General features: G+C 53.3%; 1 protein-coding gene across 1 annotated transcript; it reads left to right on the top strand.

Moving 5' to 3' along the window:
• Window positions 1-1,489: 1,489 nt before the first annotated feature.
• Window positions 1,490-13,951, top strand: MASP2 (MBL associated serine protease 2; the record flags this gene model as incomplete). The annotated part of the gene is given in 11 exon segments (XM_081085529.1): window positions 1,490-1,576; window positions 1,579-1,815; window positions 1,968-2,145; window positions 2,817-2,948; window positions 5,032-5,228; window positions 5,302-5,449; window positions 6,421-6,539; window positions 8,387-8,465; window positions 11,258-11,392; window positions 11,893-11,967; window positions 13,185-13,951. Coding segments are annotated over 11 exon segments (2,154 nt in total).
• Between the last annotated feature and the right edge of the window lie 652 nt (window positions 13,952-14,603).

Raw genomic sequence — 14,603 nt, forward strand, 5'->3', positions numbered from 1 at the left:
GAGAGAATCATTGATCAGCTGCCTCCTGCATGCCCCACACTGGGGATGGAGCCTGCACAACCCGGGCATGTGCCCTGACCGGGAATCAAACTGTGACCTCCTGGTTCATAGGTCGTATCTCAACCCCTGAGACACGCTGGCTGGGCAGGGGGCATTTTCTCCTCCCTGCTGGGTTTCTGTATTCTTCAGTTGGCTGGTTGATTTTTCTTTTTAATCTTTCTCACCTGTGAGGTTTTCCTCGGTGACCCTGGAATGCTCTGCTCACAGCGTGGGGGTAACAAGCTCTCCGCCCCTGAGTGGGGCTTGTCGATCGACCTTCACTGTGGGTGACGGAGGCTGAGCCATGTGCCCATGGAGCCTTCGGAGTCGGTATCTAGGTCCCACCCCCTGGGCTGGTCACACTTCCCGGAGACGAGGGAGGAGCCGGAGAGCTGCCAGATTCCAGGAGCTGCGTTCGGAGGAAGGCTGGGCTCTCGGTGTCAAGTCTGTTTGCTTAACACCCTTGTTCTCTGTCTCTTGCTCCCTTCAGCTGGGCCTGGGACCCTCCACTGCACCCCTTTTAAGAACCAGTTTCCAGCCCTGGCCAGTGTGCTCAGTGGTTAGGGTGTCAGCCAGCGAACCTCAGGCTCACAGGTTCGATTCTCGGTCAAGGGCATGCATCTGCGTTGCGGGTTCAATCCCATCCTCGGCCAGGGCCTGTGTGAGAGGCAGCCAATCAGTGTATCTCTCACATGCTGTTTCTCTCTCTCCTCCCCCTCCCTCCCTCTCTTCCTTCATTCCACTCTAAAAATCAATGGAAACATTCTCTGGTGGGATTTTTTTAAAAAAGAATCAGCTTCCAGGAACCTCTCGTGAGTATGGGGTCGCTGGCTGCTCACATGGGTTCCCATTCACATGCATCTATGAGCTCTGGTTCCTGTCTCTTGCTAGAAAGAGGGAATCAGTGTCCGAGTTCCCGCGGGGCCGGGGGATGAGAAATAGGAATCGGCTGGCTCCTTAGCCTCTGGAAGGACTTGGTGCTCCAAGCTGACGCCTGGGCCTACTGCCCGCTCGGAGAGAAGTGTTCCCACCTGCCGCCCCCTAAGCCACGCTCCCCACCCCACTGCATCAGGTGTTTTATTTTCTTTTATGTGTTTATTATTTTCAGGTGTGTCACAGCAGGGCGGGGGCGGGGGGAGAAGCAGGGGGTGGGTGCGTTCCTCCATTCCTACCTGTGGCCTCATGGAGACCTGGGCAGCCACACTCACACCCTGGGGAGGAAACATGGAGGTGGAGGGCGAGGGGCAGAGCAGGGTCTGTCCCCAGCGCTGGCGTCCCACCAGGTCAGCCCTGGCTCCTGGACTGTCCTGTCCTCCTGCCTCGCCATCTGGGCCGGCAGGAGTCACCGGGTCGATTCCCAGAATTCCAGGGGCAGGACCGGCTGTTGGACAAACAGATCAAAGGTGAGACTGCGAATCCAGACCCGGCCTGGCAGCTGGACGGGCGCACCATGAGGTGGGTGGGAGCCCCCCGCAGCCTCCCTGGCAGGGGTGAAGGGTGGCAGCAGGTCCCCAGACCCTCACCACCCTCCTGTGCCCCCCCCCCAGGCTGCTGATCCTCCTGGGCCTGCTCTGGGGCTCGGCAGCCGCCCCCGGGAGCTCACAGTGGCCGCAGCCCGTGTTCGGGCGCCTGGCGTCGCCTGGCTTCCCGGGGAAGTACCCGGACGACCAGGAGCTGCGCTGGACCCTGACGGCGCCCCCGGGCTACCGCCTGCGCCTCTACTTCACCCACTTCCACCTGGAGCTCTCCTACCGCTGCGAGTACGACTTCGTCAAGGTGCCCACAGGGGCGCCCCCAGAACAGGCTGGGGCTCTGGGGCTCGGGGACAGGGGGCCCTGGGAGTGGAGTCTGGCCTGGGCGGGCGGGAGGCCTGGGAGGGCGGGAGGCCTGGGTCTGGCTGTCCCTCCCGGTGACCCCCGACCCCACAGCTGAGCTCGGGGACTGAGGTGCTGGCCACGCTGTGCGGCTGGGAGAGCACGGACACGGAGCAGGCCCCCGGCAACACCACCTTCTACTCGCCCGGCCCCAGCCTGAACGTCACCTTCCGCTCCGACTACTCCAACGAGAAGGCGTTCACGGGCTTCGAGGCCTTCTACGCAGCAGAGGGTGAGGGAGAGGCCGGGGCTCGCTGACCCCTGGGTCCCCCTGTCAGGCCGGGCCTCCCTCCAGGCTCCCAGCCCCTGAGGCTGGACTCCTGCCAAACCAGCAGGCGAGGAGCCCTCCTTCCTCTGACACCATCTGCCATGCAGATGTGAGTGACAGCCCGACCTCCCCTCGGACCCAGGACCCAGCCCCCCTCTGTGCCAGGCGCTGAGACGGGGTCATCCTGGCAGCTCCCCGCCCGCCCTCCCGTGACTCAGGGCGGAGGATGCACAGAGCTGGGTGCCCTGTGTCTGTAGGTCAGATTCTGGCTCCTGCAGGGACCAGCTGTGTGACCTTGGGCCAGGGGCTCACCCTCTCTGTGCTCCTCACAAGCTGCTTTAAGGGTTGGGCGGGCCTGTGCGCTAGCCCCGCCCACTGCCCCCTGGGTTCCAGGGCTGGCTGCTCCCCTCCTAGCTGGGGACTTTGAGCAGGACACGCCTTGTCACTGGTTTTCCGAATGTGTTATTTCCTCCTCCCCTCAAGTGCCGTGGGGAGGTGGCCGTGGCCCGGGGCCCCGGTGCGTGGCTGGGCATGAGGAGGCTCCTCTCCGGTCACCCTGAGGCTGGAGGTCCCGGAGCCCAGGCCTCAGTGCCGTCCCACCTCCTGCTGACCCTGCCCGGCCCCCCCTCCCCCAGACATCGATGAGTGCCAGGTGTCCCCCGGAGCGGCCCCCGCCTGCGACCACCACTGCCACAACCACCTGGGTGGCTTCTACTGCTCCTGCCGGCCGGGCTACGTGCTCCACCCGAACAGGCGCACCTGCTCAGGTGAGCCATGGCCCAGGGCGCCCTGGGCCGCCCAGCCCCCCCCTCCTTAAAGCCATGGCTGTTCTGCCCCGGGGTCTGGAGGCTGCACCCCTGCTCTGCTTCTCTGCCCCTCGCTCCACCCCTCCCTCCATCCCCCCATCCTCTAAGTCCTCCCCTCCTCCCTCCCGTCCTGGCCTCACTCTCATTCTTCCCCGGCTCATTCACTGGTCAGGCCCCCACGCGCACCTGGCCCAGCTGGGCTCTGGGACCCCATTCAGCTCCCTCATCCTCCAGAGGAGGCTCGCAGTGTGGAGGAGGGGGGTCTAGGCCCGCTCACCCCAGTACGGCCCCACAAGACTTCAGGATGGGGGGCGGGGCCTGCTCAAAGCCACCAGTTTCCGGGGCCCAGCACCCCGACCCCATTCCGTGGCCCCACTGCCTGAGGATGTGCCCTGTGCCCTGGCCAGACACCTGGACAGGAGAGTGCCCTGGAGAGTGGGGAGCCCCCCCAACCCTGGGCTGACCTGACCCTGCCTCCCCCTCGTGTCTCTCCCTGCGCCTCTCCTGCCCCCCTCTCTCTTCCAGAGCAGAGCCTCTAGCCTCCCTCCGCTCCGCCCGCAGAGCCCGCTGGCTGCAGCTCTGGGCCCCGCGAGACTGTGGCTGCCTGCAGCCCCCATTCACCCCCACGGAGCTAACAATAAACCTGGTCCACCTCCACCCGCGGCTGTTTGTCTCTGGGGCGGGGTGGGGGGCTGTGGTGTGCGTCTGGTCCCTCTTCTCCCTTCCTCCCCTCACAGTCTGGAGGAGCCTCCTGGCTTTCTTGCGGGAAGGGCTCCCCACCCCCAGTTTTAAAAAAATATATATTTTATTGATATTTTACAGAGAGGAAGGGAGAGGGATAAAGAGTTAGAAACATCAATGAGAGAGAAACATCGATCAGCTGCCTCCCGCAGCCCCCCTACTGGGGATGTGCCCGCAACCAAGGTACATGCCCTTGTCCGGACTCGAACCTGGGACCCTTCAGTCCCCAGGCCGACGCCCTATCCACTGAGCCAAACCGGTTAGGGCTCCCCACCCCCATTCTGAAGAGGCTGAGAGGCACGGAGACTTGCCTGAGCCCCAGGGGAACGGCGCTCTCTGCTCCCCACCAGATGCCCAGGGGCTGCGCTCTGAGCATCTGGACCCCCTCCTGCTCTGAGGGCAGCGCGGGCCGGCTGAGCTGGGCTGGGGAGCCTGACCCAGAGCAGAGGCCCAAGGAGGTGTCATTGGTGGGCAGTCTGGTCCCCATGTCCAGGGGCCGTTCCCTCTGCCCTTTGTGTGTGTGTGTGTGTGGCGGGGGGCGGGGGGGGGGGGGGGGCGGGGGGGCGGGTAGCAGCCACAGGGAGAAAGGAAGGAGGAGCTGGGACTCCTCTTTTTAGAAGCCCCCTCCCCCACTCTAATGCCTGCGCCCCCCTCTGTGCCTCCCATGAATGGTGGGGTGCTGTGCAGGCTGAACCAGCTGTCCCGGCTGGGAAAGACAGCAGACAAGCCCGAGATCAGTGTGGATCTGAGCGTCCCTCACCTGCCCCAGGGCCGAGCCCAGACCCAGGGCGGGTGGGCAAAGGGAGGCCCTTCCTGACCTCCTGACCCGTCCAGGCGGACACCCAGGGCCCGGGCTGGGCGTGGTGGGAGCCCCACAGTGGATGAACTTGGAGGTTGCTGGGGTCAGGGTGGGTCTGGGTCCCTCAGCCAAGAAGACTAGCTGGTCCCCCCGCCCCCCCTAATTCTTGAGGAATGAGGAGAGCCCCTCCTCCCTTCTCCGGTGCCTCTGCCCTCAGAGGAGCTGCCCTCACTCACTCCCCTCTGACTCTGGCCCAGGACTCCCACCTCCACCCTCTCTGGGGTGTGAGGGTCCCTGGAAGATGTACATGCGTGTGTCGCCTATTTTAGCTAAAGCCTGGGCCCTAGAGACACCCCTCCCTAAATTGTCCCTTCAGCTGCTGGGTGGGGTCCTTGGCCTGAGGAGCCTCTGGGGTGGGCCAGGTGCAGGGCCTCCACCCAGACCCGTGCGTGTGGCAGTCACGCCGCCAGCCCAGGCTCACGCCGCCCTCTCCCCTCTTCCCAGCCCTGTGCTCAGGCCAGGTCTTCACCGAGCGGTCTGGGGTGATCAGCAGCCCGGAATACCCGCAGCCGTACCCCAAACTCTCCAGCTGCACCTACAGCATCCGCCTGGAGGAGGGGTTCAGTGTCATCCTGGACTTCGTGGAGTCCTTCGACGTGGAGGCGCACCCTGAAACCCAGTGCCCCTACGACTCCCTCAAGGTCTGGTTCCCGGGCCCCCACCTCATCCTGACCCCTGCAGGTCCTGGGGTGACTGGGGCTCCCCTTCTTTCAGATTCAGACAGACAAGAAGGAATTCGGCCCATTCTGTGGGAAGACGTTGCCCAGCAGGATTGAAACCAAGAGCAATGCTGTGACCGTGACCTTTGTTACTGACCAGTCGGGGGACCACACAGGCTGGAAGGTCCTCTACACCAGCACAGGTGTGGGCGGCGGGAAGCGTGGAGCTCGGTCTCTTCCCGGGGCGTCTAACAGGGTGGGGGACGTCCGGCCCGTGGGCTGTGTAAGCTCTGAGAAATCTCTTGGTCTGGCCCTGCCAAGGCATTAGCGGTGAGTTAAATGTTTGGCCAAATATAGCAGGCTAATGTAAAAAATACATGTTTTTATTGATTTCAGAGAGGAAGGGAGAGGGAGAGAGAGAAACATCAATGATGAGAGAGAATCATTGATTGGCTGCCTCCTGCGCACCCCCCTAGGGATCAAGCCTGCAACCCAGGCATGTGCCCTGACCAGAATCGAACCCGGGACCCTTCAGTCCCCAGGCTGATGCTCTATCCACTGAGCCAAACTGGCTAGGCCATGCCTGGCTTTCCCTCCCCTCCCCTCCCCTCCCCTCCCCTCCCCTCCCCTCCCCTTCCTTTCTTCTTTCTTTCTTTCTTTCTTTCTTTCTTTCTTTCTTTCTTTCTTTCTTTCTTTCTTTCTTTCTTTCTTTCTTTCTTTCTTTCTTTCTCTCTCTCTCTCTCTCTCTCTCTCTCTCTCTCTCTCTCTCTCTAAAAAAAAAACACCATATATTTGTATTGATTTCAGAGAGGGAGGGAGAGGGGAGATAGAAACATCAGTGACAGAGACTCACTGATAGGCTGCCTCCGGCAGGCCCCTGCTGCGAATGAGCCCGCGATGATTGAAATTGAACCGGGGCCCTCCAGTCCCCAGGCCGCCTCCCTATCCACTGAGCCAACCGGCGAGGGCAGGCCTGGCTTCCTCACGCCGCTTTGGCTGAAGCCCAGGCCAGGCAGCACGTCCCAACGTGCACAACACGCAGCCGAGGGTGCCCCCCGCTTTGGTGTTAAACCCGAAGAGCTCTCCTTTATAAACCAAGAGCCTCAAACGCTCAGTTCCCGGGCCTCACCGGCCATAGACCCCGCAGAACCCACAGCCCGGCTTCCTCCCGCAGCTCAGCCGTGCCCTGATCCGGTGGCGCCACCTCATGGCCGCATCGCACCGGTGCAAGCCACGTACGTCCTGCAAGACCGCTTCTCCGTGGCGTGCGCGGCGGGCTACGAGCTTCTGCGGGTCAGTGACCACTAAACCGAGAGCGCGCGAGCGTGGTCCTTTCCAAAGGGGTGCGCTTTCATGTCAGCACACACGTGGCAGGAAAACGGCTGCTGCCGGCCTGGGTGTGTGTGTGTTTGCTGGGGAGAGGGATGGCTACGGAGAATTTTTATTCTTAGGATGACCTATCGCAGTGGTTCTCAACCTTCCTCATGCCGCGGCCCTTTCATACAGCTCCTCACGTTGTGGTGACCCCCAACCATAAAATTATCGTCGTTGCTACTTCGTAACTGTAACGTCGCTACTGTTATGAATCGTCATGTAAATATCTGATATGCAGGATGTATTTTCATTGTTACAAATGGAACATAATGAAAGCATCGTGATGAATCACCAAACAATATGTAATTATATAGGTGTTTTCCGATGGTCTTAGGCGACCCCTGTGAAAGGGTCGTTCGACCCCCAAAGGGGTCGCGACCCACAGGTTGAGAACCGCTGACCTAACGGAACAACTCCTGGGCCCACAAACGATTAAAAAATTAAACGGGCTGGGAAGTAGTGTGTCCCGCAAAGTTATAAATAGTGGCCCCTGTTGAGGGAGCGGGAGGATAATTTTTTAAAAACGCTTAGTGTGTTGCTGTAGGGGCACAGGTAGGAGATTAACACGCCCCCTTTATGTTCTTCAAAATGGTCACTGAATCCCAGTGGTACGAAGTAATAACAGGAAACGACAGCGAGGTGTGCAGTGCAGTCCTGTGGGGGGGGTGCGGGGGCGACACCGGGAAAAAAGTGCCACCTTGCAGACTTTGGGGCGGGCTCTTCTCCGCAGCTCCTTGGACCGCAAACCTGCTCCGTTGCTGATTTTTAAAAAATCACCCGCTGTCCTGTGAGGCACAAGGCTCTGCCAGAGCCACCTTCTCTCACGGAGCCTGGTTTTAGGAAGCTACTGCAGCTGGTCAACAAGGCTTCTCTGGGCGCAGCGGCTAGAGCGTCGGCCTGTGGATGGGAGGGTCCTGGGTTTGATTCCGGTCAAGGGCACATACCTTGGTTGCAGGCTCCTCTCTGACCTGGGCCCTGATCGGGGCGCATGCAGGAGGCAAGCAATGTGTTTTTCTCCCATCGTTATTTCTCTCTCTTTTCCTCTCTCTTCCACTCTCTCTAAAAATCAATGGAAAAATATCCTCTGGTGAAGACTTTAAAAAAAAAAAATGCAGCCGAAACCGGTTTGGCTCAGTGGATAGAGCGTCGGCCTGCGGACTGAGGGGTCCCAGGTTCGATTCCGGTCAGGGGCATGTACCTGGGTTGCGGGCCCATCCCCAGTGGGAGATGTGCAGGAGGCAGCTGGTCGATGTTTCTCTCTCATCGATGTTTCTAACTCTCTATCTCTCTCCCTTTCTCTCTGTAAAAAAATCAATATATTTAAAAAAAAAATGCTTCTCTGTAAGCGCGATCAGCCATGAACACGAGAACGCGGGTAGCTCTCCTCCAGCAAAGGCCGCAGGCGAGAAAACCCAGACACATTTGCTCAGTGTCGCCCGGGGCTGGCCTTCCCCCCCCCCCGCCCCCCCCCCCGTTCTGACCGCCTCCCCATGCACGTCACAGAAGAGAGAGATGGTGGAGAATCCGCCGGGGCTCAGCATTTGGTTCTAAAATGCCAAGGCACCTTGACAGCTGGTGTACCCCGCAGTCACCCTCACCGGCAGGGAGGCAGAGTTGGGCTGTGCGTCCAGACATGGGGGTGCATCGTCCCCTTGGGAGCATCTGGTGAAACACTAGAAGAGGAACTAACTTCTGTGGGGGCGTAGGTTTGGGGCATGATTTTTCTGATGTAAACAAGGAAATTAATATTTTCTCTTCCTCTTTAGGGTCATTTGCCCCTGAGTTCATTTACTGCCGTCTGCCAGAAGGATGGATCTTGGGACCAGCCGATGCCAGAATGCAGCAGTACGGTCACATGACAACCCCAGAGCTTCTGCTGCCACTGCTTCTATTGCTGCTGCTGCCTTTGTAAAAAGGATGCTATTTTTCGGGGGTTGAATTTCAAATTTGCTTCTCTTCCCTGGCTCTCAGTGCACTCTTAGAGGTTAAAATGAAACCGAGCTGGTAGGATAATTACAGTGCGGCCTTGACTTACCAGTGTCCCGAGTAACGAGTTTTCCGAGATACGAGCCGTCTCTCGGCCGATTTTTTGCTTTGAGTTGCGAGCTAAGATTCAGGTTACGAGCCAGCTTCAGATACCCCACTGCTAGTTGGCGCAGCGAACGTCACAGTGAGCGCCACAACATCAGCCCAGCATCACGTGTCTCACTCGTTCACAATTGATTTGACATACGAGTAATTTGAGTTACGAGCTCCGTCACGGAACGAATTAAACTCATAAGTCAAGGCCCCACTGTATTTACTTTTAATAGATTTTAGGGAGAGAAGGGAGCGGGAGGGAGAAACATCCATGTGAGAGAGAAACACCGCCCTGACACTCTTCCACACATGGAGCAGCGCTCAACCAACTGAGCCACACTGGCCAGGGCAATTGTTTGCTTTAAAAAAGTGTGATCTTTAAAAAAATATGTTTTCTAAGTATAAAATCCTTATAGAAGATGGGAAATAGAGAAAATGACATTGTAATACCCATAACCCCACAGTACAACTCTAATCACTATTTTGGTGTATGTGTCTCACATATGCACACAGGTTTAGGCTACTGCATGTAGGGATGGGGTAGTTGTGTGGACACACACACCGAACTGAGACCATGGTGTACTACCATTTTGTGAACTAAGAATCATGTATTTTACCTTAAATATATTTTCAATTATAAAATACACGTTGATTGGAAAATATGTTTACAAAAATATATAGTAAAAGCCACTCTTGACCAAATCCCTAAACTACCACTGAGTTTGGGGTCTACTCCTTCATATTCTTTATCTCCTATGTTACATATATTAACGTATTTCACTATTATATGCTTTTTTTTTTCAAACTATAAGATAAAGTTTAATAGAAAATTACACAGCCTGGCCGCAAGGCTCAGTGGTTGAGCATCAGCCTATGAACCAGGTCACAGTTCGATTCCCAGTCAGGGCATACGTTTGGGTTGCAGACTCCATCCCCAATGGGGCATGAAGGGAGCAGCCAATCAATGATTCTCTCTTGCCATTAATGTTTCTCTCTCTCTCCCTCTCCCTCTCTGAAATCAATAGAAATATATTTTAAAAAATTATAGAGAGGTAGAAGTGACCCGTAGAAGAAATGGGCTAAGGAAATGAGTTACAGGGGCAGAAGGGCCCTGGGAGCTTAGGAGAAAGGCAAAGGTAACAAGCTGGGGGGGGGGGGGGGCAGGAGGAGGGCGGGGAGCAGGGGAAGGGAAGGTGCGGGTGTGCTCCTGTGTCGGTTTTGGTCTTTTTTTTTCTTTTTTTTTGAGAGTGGGAGGAGAGACAGAGAGAAACATCGATGTGAGGCACACACATCAATTGGTTGACCAGGGCTGGGAATTGAGCCTGCAAATGAGGTATGTACCCTTGACCGGAATTGAACCTGGGACCCTTCAGTCCACCGGCTGACTCTCTATCCACTGAGCCAAACTGGCTAGGGCTATTATTATTATTATTATTAACCAAAATGGGACACTTAATGACTGCAGTTGCTCTTCTCCATCTTTTGGGCTATCTTCCCACATCAGTTTAGGTATTAAGAGAGCCTCTCATTCTTGTTAATGACCGTACAGCATTTCATCACACCATGCTTTTATTTAATCTTTCATTGCCCCCCCCCCTTTTTTTACTGTTACAGGCACTTGCTGTAGTTAACACCCTGTACATGTATTTTTGTATATTTTGCGTAAGAATTTCTACAAAATGCCTGGGGGAATTAAATATTTTTATTTCATAAATTTACATTCCCACCTATTCTTTTAGTTAAAAAAGCAGCAGAGAAGTTCTAAAGGCAGTGGAAGCCAGAGGTCTGGGTTTGAGCCCTGCTTCGGCTATTTTTGGTTGGGTAGTTATGGTGTCTCATCTACAGACAATTAGGCAATGCAGACAAAGCACGTGGCAGAGCCAGGTACACAGATACTGCTGAAAATCATTTCAATGCAGTCTTTGAATACCTACAGATACGCATCAACGATTTTATACACCCACTGTGTGGAGACGTTTAGCACTGTCTCACAAAGTGGTTCCTTCCTTCCTATTAGCAATGTCCCAAGTGTGAATTCTAATCCAAATTCAAGGACTTCCAGGTCTTCTAGAAAGTTCAGTTTATGAGCCCTGGCCTGTGTGGCTCAGTTGGTTGGAGCATCATCCGTACAACAGAAGGTGGCGGTTGGATTCCTGGTCTGGGCACACACACAGGCTGTGGGTCCATCGCCGGTTGGGCGTGCAGGAGGCAGCCGACCCCTCTCTCTAACAATAGGTTCAATTAGGAAAGGGATCCTAGGGACAAGCTGCGCCCTCAGAGTCAGCTTTGTATGGTCGTGTGAGTGCCCTTTTGGGGGAGCTAGACAGTGCAGGCTGTGCCGCCTCCTCCCTCCTGCGGCTGCAGACCTTCCTGTCAGAAGTGAGAGCTTCGAGGAAGTCGTGTGGCTTCAGATCCCCTTCCTGGAGGAAAGGCCTCACGCCAGCCCCGCAGGGACTGCGCCCCAACCCAGCACCACAGGGCTCACTGTCTATCAGTGTCCACGTCTTTCTAATGTTAGAATTAAAAGCAGAAACTGACTCCTCCCCCCCGTTCATTAGTTGTTGAGTGTGGCCCTCCTGATGACCTACCCAACGGCCGGGTGGAGTACCTGGCGGGCTCCGAGGTGACTACGTACAAAGCTGCGATTCAGTACCGCTGCACCGAGACCTTCTACACAATGGCAAGAGGGGACGGTAAGCCCGGTGCTCCCGGCCGGGGGTGGGTGCTGCTTGGAACGACGCCCTCACCAGCTGAAAAGAAACTGTGGCCAACGTTTTGGCTAAGGCTAGACAAAAGATTAAAAGGCACTTCTCCCCCCAGCTAAGTGAAATATTACAGCTGAAGTGACTTTAATGTCAATTTGCAAGAATCTGAAAACAGATCTTATCTAGTAAATGACTACTACAAACACACAATATATTCCAAATGGTTTAATTTAACAAGTCAAAACCTTATCATTAAGCACTTGAGATCTTGATACATATTCAAGTTACACATCTAAAAGGTTTCCACTTTGCAAGCAAACATGGTAATGCCGAGACCTCCCATTTAGGAAATCATGTAAAATGGTTATTCAGATACCTCTATTTCCCACGGATGCTCAGGAATCAACATTTTTTAAGGGGGTATTCAAGCAAACGACAACCACCTTATACATGCAGTTCAACATTTTTGCTTTTCCAATGATTTGCAGGTAAATATGTGTGTGAGGCTGATGGATTCTGGACGAGCTCCAAAGGAGAAAAATCACTCCCAGTCTGTGAGCCTGGTAATGGATACATTTATACAAGAGATTCGTAACTGATGGAAAGTGGAATGGGTCGGAGACAATAAGTAGAGCTTTAGCTGTGGTAGGCAGAAATGTGACTTCGGTACTTGGCTCTTAGACCAAGTTATTATTTCCAAATAATACGTCCTCATTATCCCCTTTCCATGTGGAGAGGTTGTTAGGTGCTGACTGCATCAGTCATTTGATTATTTTGGCCTTACAACTAGGCAAGCATAAAAAATTAAATGATTTTTTAAATTATCTTGAACCATTTATACATTTATAAACTTAAGTTCCTCTGTTGTTACTTTTCTTCCCTGTTAAAAATGCTATTAAAACCCAAAGCTAATAACTTCATTATTTCCCTAAGCAATTGTTTTCAATGACATCTAATTTTTAAACATTAATGTAATTTGCCTTTTAATAGTACTTAAAATTTTTTTTTTTACCAGAATTGGCTCTGAAGATATAGTTGAGTAGATATTAAAAAAATCAGAAAGGTAATAATATATTCATTACCCCTGTGTTATTTAGCTTAAATTAGTTATTTGATTTTAGCTGACACCACGTTTACAAGTTTCAATGCAAGTATTCTGCCACAGTAGGAAACATTTGGTACATTGAGTGTATTCCCTTAGTAATACAGAGTAAAGCTTAGTGTTTGAAAGCATCAACTAGATGACAAATAATTTCTGACCCTGAAGGTTCCTGGCTATAGCTGCGACATTCTAATTTGTAAAACATTTAAATGTTCAAAAGCCAAATTAATTTTGCCAATCCAATGACAGTGACCTAGTTACTGCTTTCACAGAACTACATGGTGGACACCCCATTTTAAAGTGGGGTAACAGAAGCAATGAAAAGGTTATTTCCTTCCACTTCCTATTCACATCACCCAATGCATCAGCTCAGCCAATTCCCGCTTGCCCTAATAAATAACCCCCCAACTGTGTAGACCTTTTATTTTTTTGCAAAACAAACATAGCTTCTAAAAGAAATTTTACCCGCCTCATTTTCTGAGGAGCTAAGAACTCCCCATCGGGTCTTTGGACTGTGCTGTTTTAAGGCAGCCTCACCTGCCTGTACAGGTGGGCACCCGCCGATTTAGGTGATACCATTTTGGGTTGACATGAAATATTAACAAGTCCGAAGTGGTGGGTGGAGAAAAGCACCACTGGGTTTCTACCAAGGCTCTACCTATCTGCCTCTTTCCCCAGTTTGTGGACTATCAGCCCGTACAACAGGAGGTCGTATATATGGAGGGCAAAATGCAAAGCTTGGCGATTTTCCTTGGCAAGTCCTGCTATTATTAGGCGACACCACAGCAGCAGGTGCACTTTTGAATGACAACTGGATCCTAACGGCTGCTCATGCCATATACGAGCACAAAGAAGACGCCTCCTCCCTGAACATTCGAATGGGTGCCCTGAAGAGACTGTCGCCTCATCACACCCAAGCCCGGGCAGAGGCCATTTTCATCCACGAGGGCTACAGGCATGCTGCTGGTTTCGATAACGACATAGCGCTGATTAAACTGCAGACCAGAGTTACCATCAACAGCAGCATTATGCCCATCTGCCTGCCAGGAGAAGCAGCTGAGTCCTTCATGAGGACAAATGACATTGGAACTGTGTCCGGGTGGGGATTAACCCAAAGGGGTTTTCTTGCCCGAAGTCTGAAGTTTGTTGACATACCAATTGTTGATCATCAAACATGTGCTGCTGCCTATGAAAAGAAGCTGCACCCAGAGGCCAAGGTAACTGACAACATGCTTTGTGCTGGTGTGGAGAGCGGGGGCAAGGATAGCTGTGGAGGCGACAGTGGAGGGGCATTCGTGTTTCTAGACAATGAGACACACAGGTGGTTTGTGGGAGGAATAGTGTCCTGGGGCTCCAATAATTGTGGAGAAGCACAAGTGTATGGGGTTTACACAAAAGTTATTAACTATATTCCCTGGATCAAGAAAATAATGAATAACTTTTAATTTGTATGTTTTCAATCAGTAAATGCCTTTTAAAAATGCCTGTAAAAGATCACAGCAGCAATGTGACCCGAGGAACATTAGTACAGCCACTGTCGCCCGCCCACCCAAAACCAAAACCGAACTGCAGGGAGAGGCTGGCCAGCGTTTCACCCTTTACCTTGTGGTTCAAGGGGGTGTGGACCGCAGTGCGACAGAAACTCACTGGTCAGACTGCACTGTGTTACTCAGAGTCCAGTATCCTTTTTACTGGTTTTTTATTGCATTTCCGGAAATGGCCTGTACATGGTCTTTGAGTATTTTTCGACTTATTCTTATGGATCTCTAAGAGAGCTTTTTATATCACAGCAGTATTAGTTCAGGGTAACCCTGAATCATAGATTTTTGTAGATGAACTAGAAACATCAATACTTTAGCCTAGGTACTAATTTCCATGTTAAAAACCAGTATCACAAAAACAGCGATATAATTTTGCACTTATCAAATTGGTAGACAAAATGAACATGGAGTAGCACTATTCACATTGTCAAAGACAACACAAATTTTCTAAAGGAAAATTTTGCAATGTATTTCAAAAGCCTTAAAAGCATGCATAGTCTTTAACCTAGTAATTCCAATGCTAAGAACTTAATTTAGCCACGCTCCCAGCACTTGG

This window comes from Myotis nattereri (genome assembly GCF_964212035.1).
Source record: "Myotis nattereri genome assembly, chromosome: 3".
In the NCBI taxonomy this organism is placed as follows: Eukaryota; Metazoa; Chordata; class Mammalia; order Chiroptera; family Vespertilionidae; genus Myotis; species Myotis nattereri.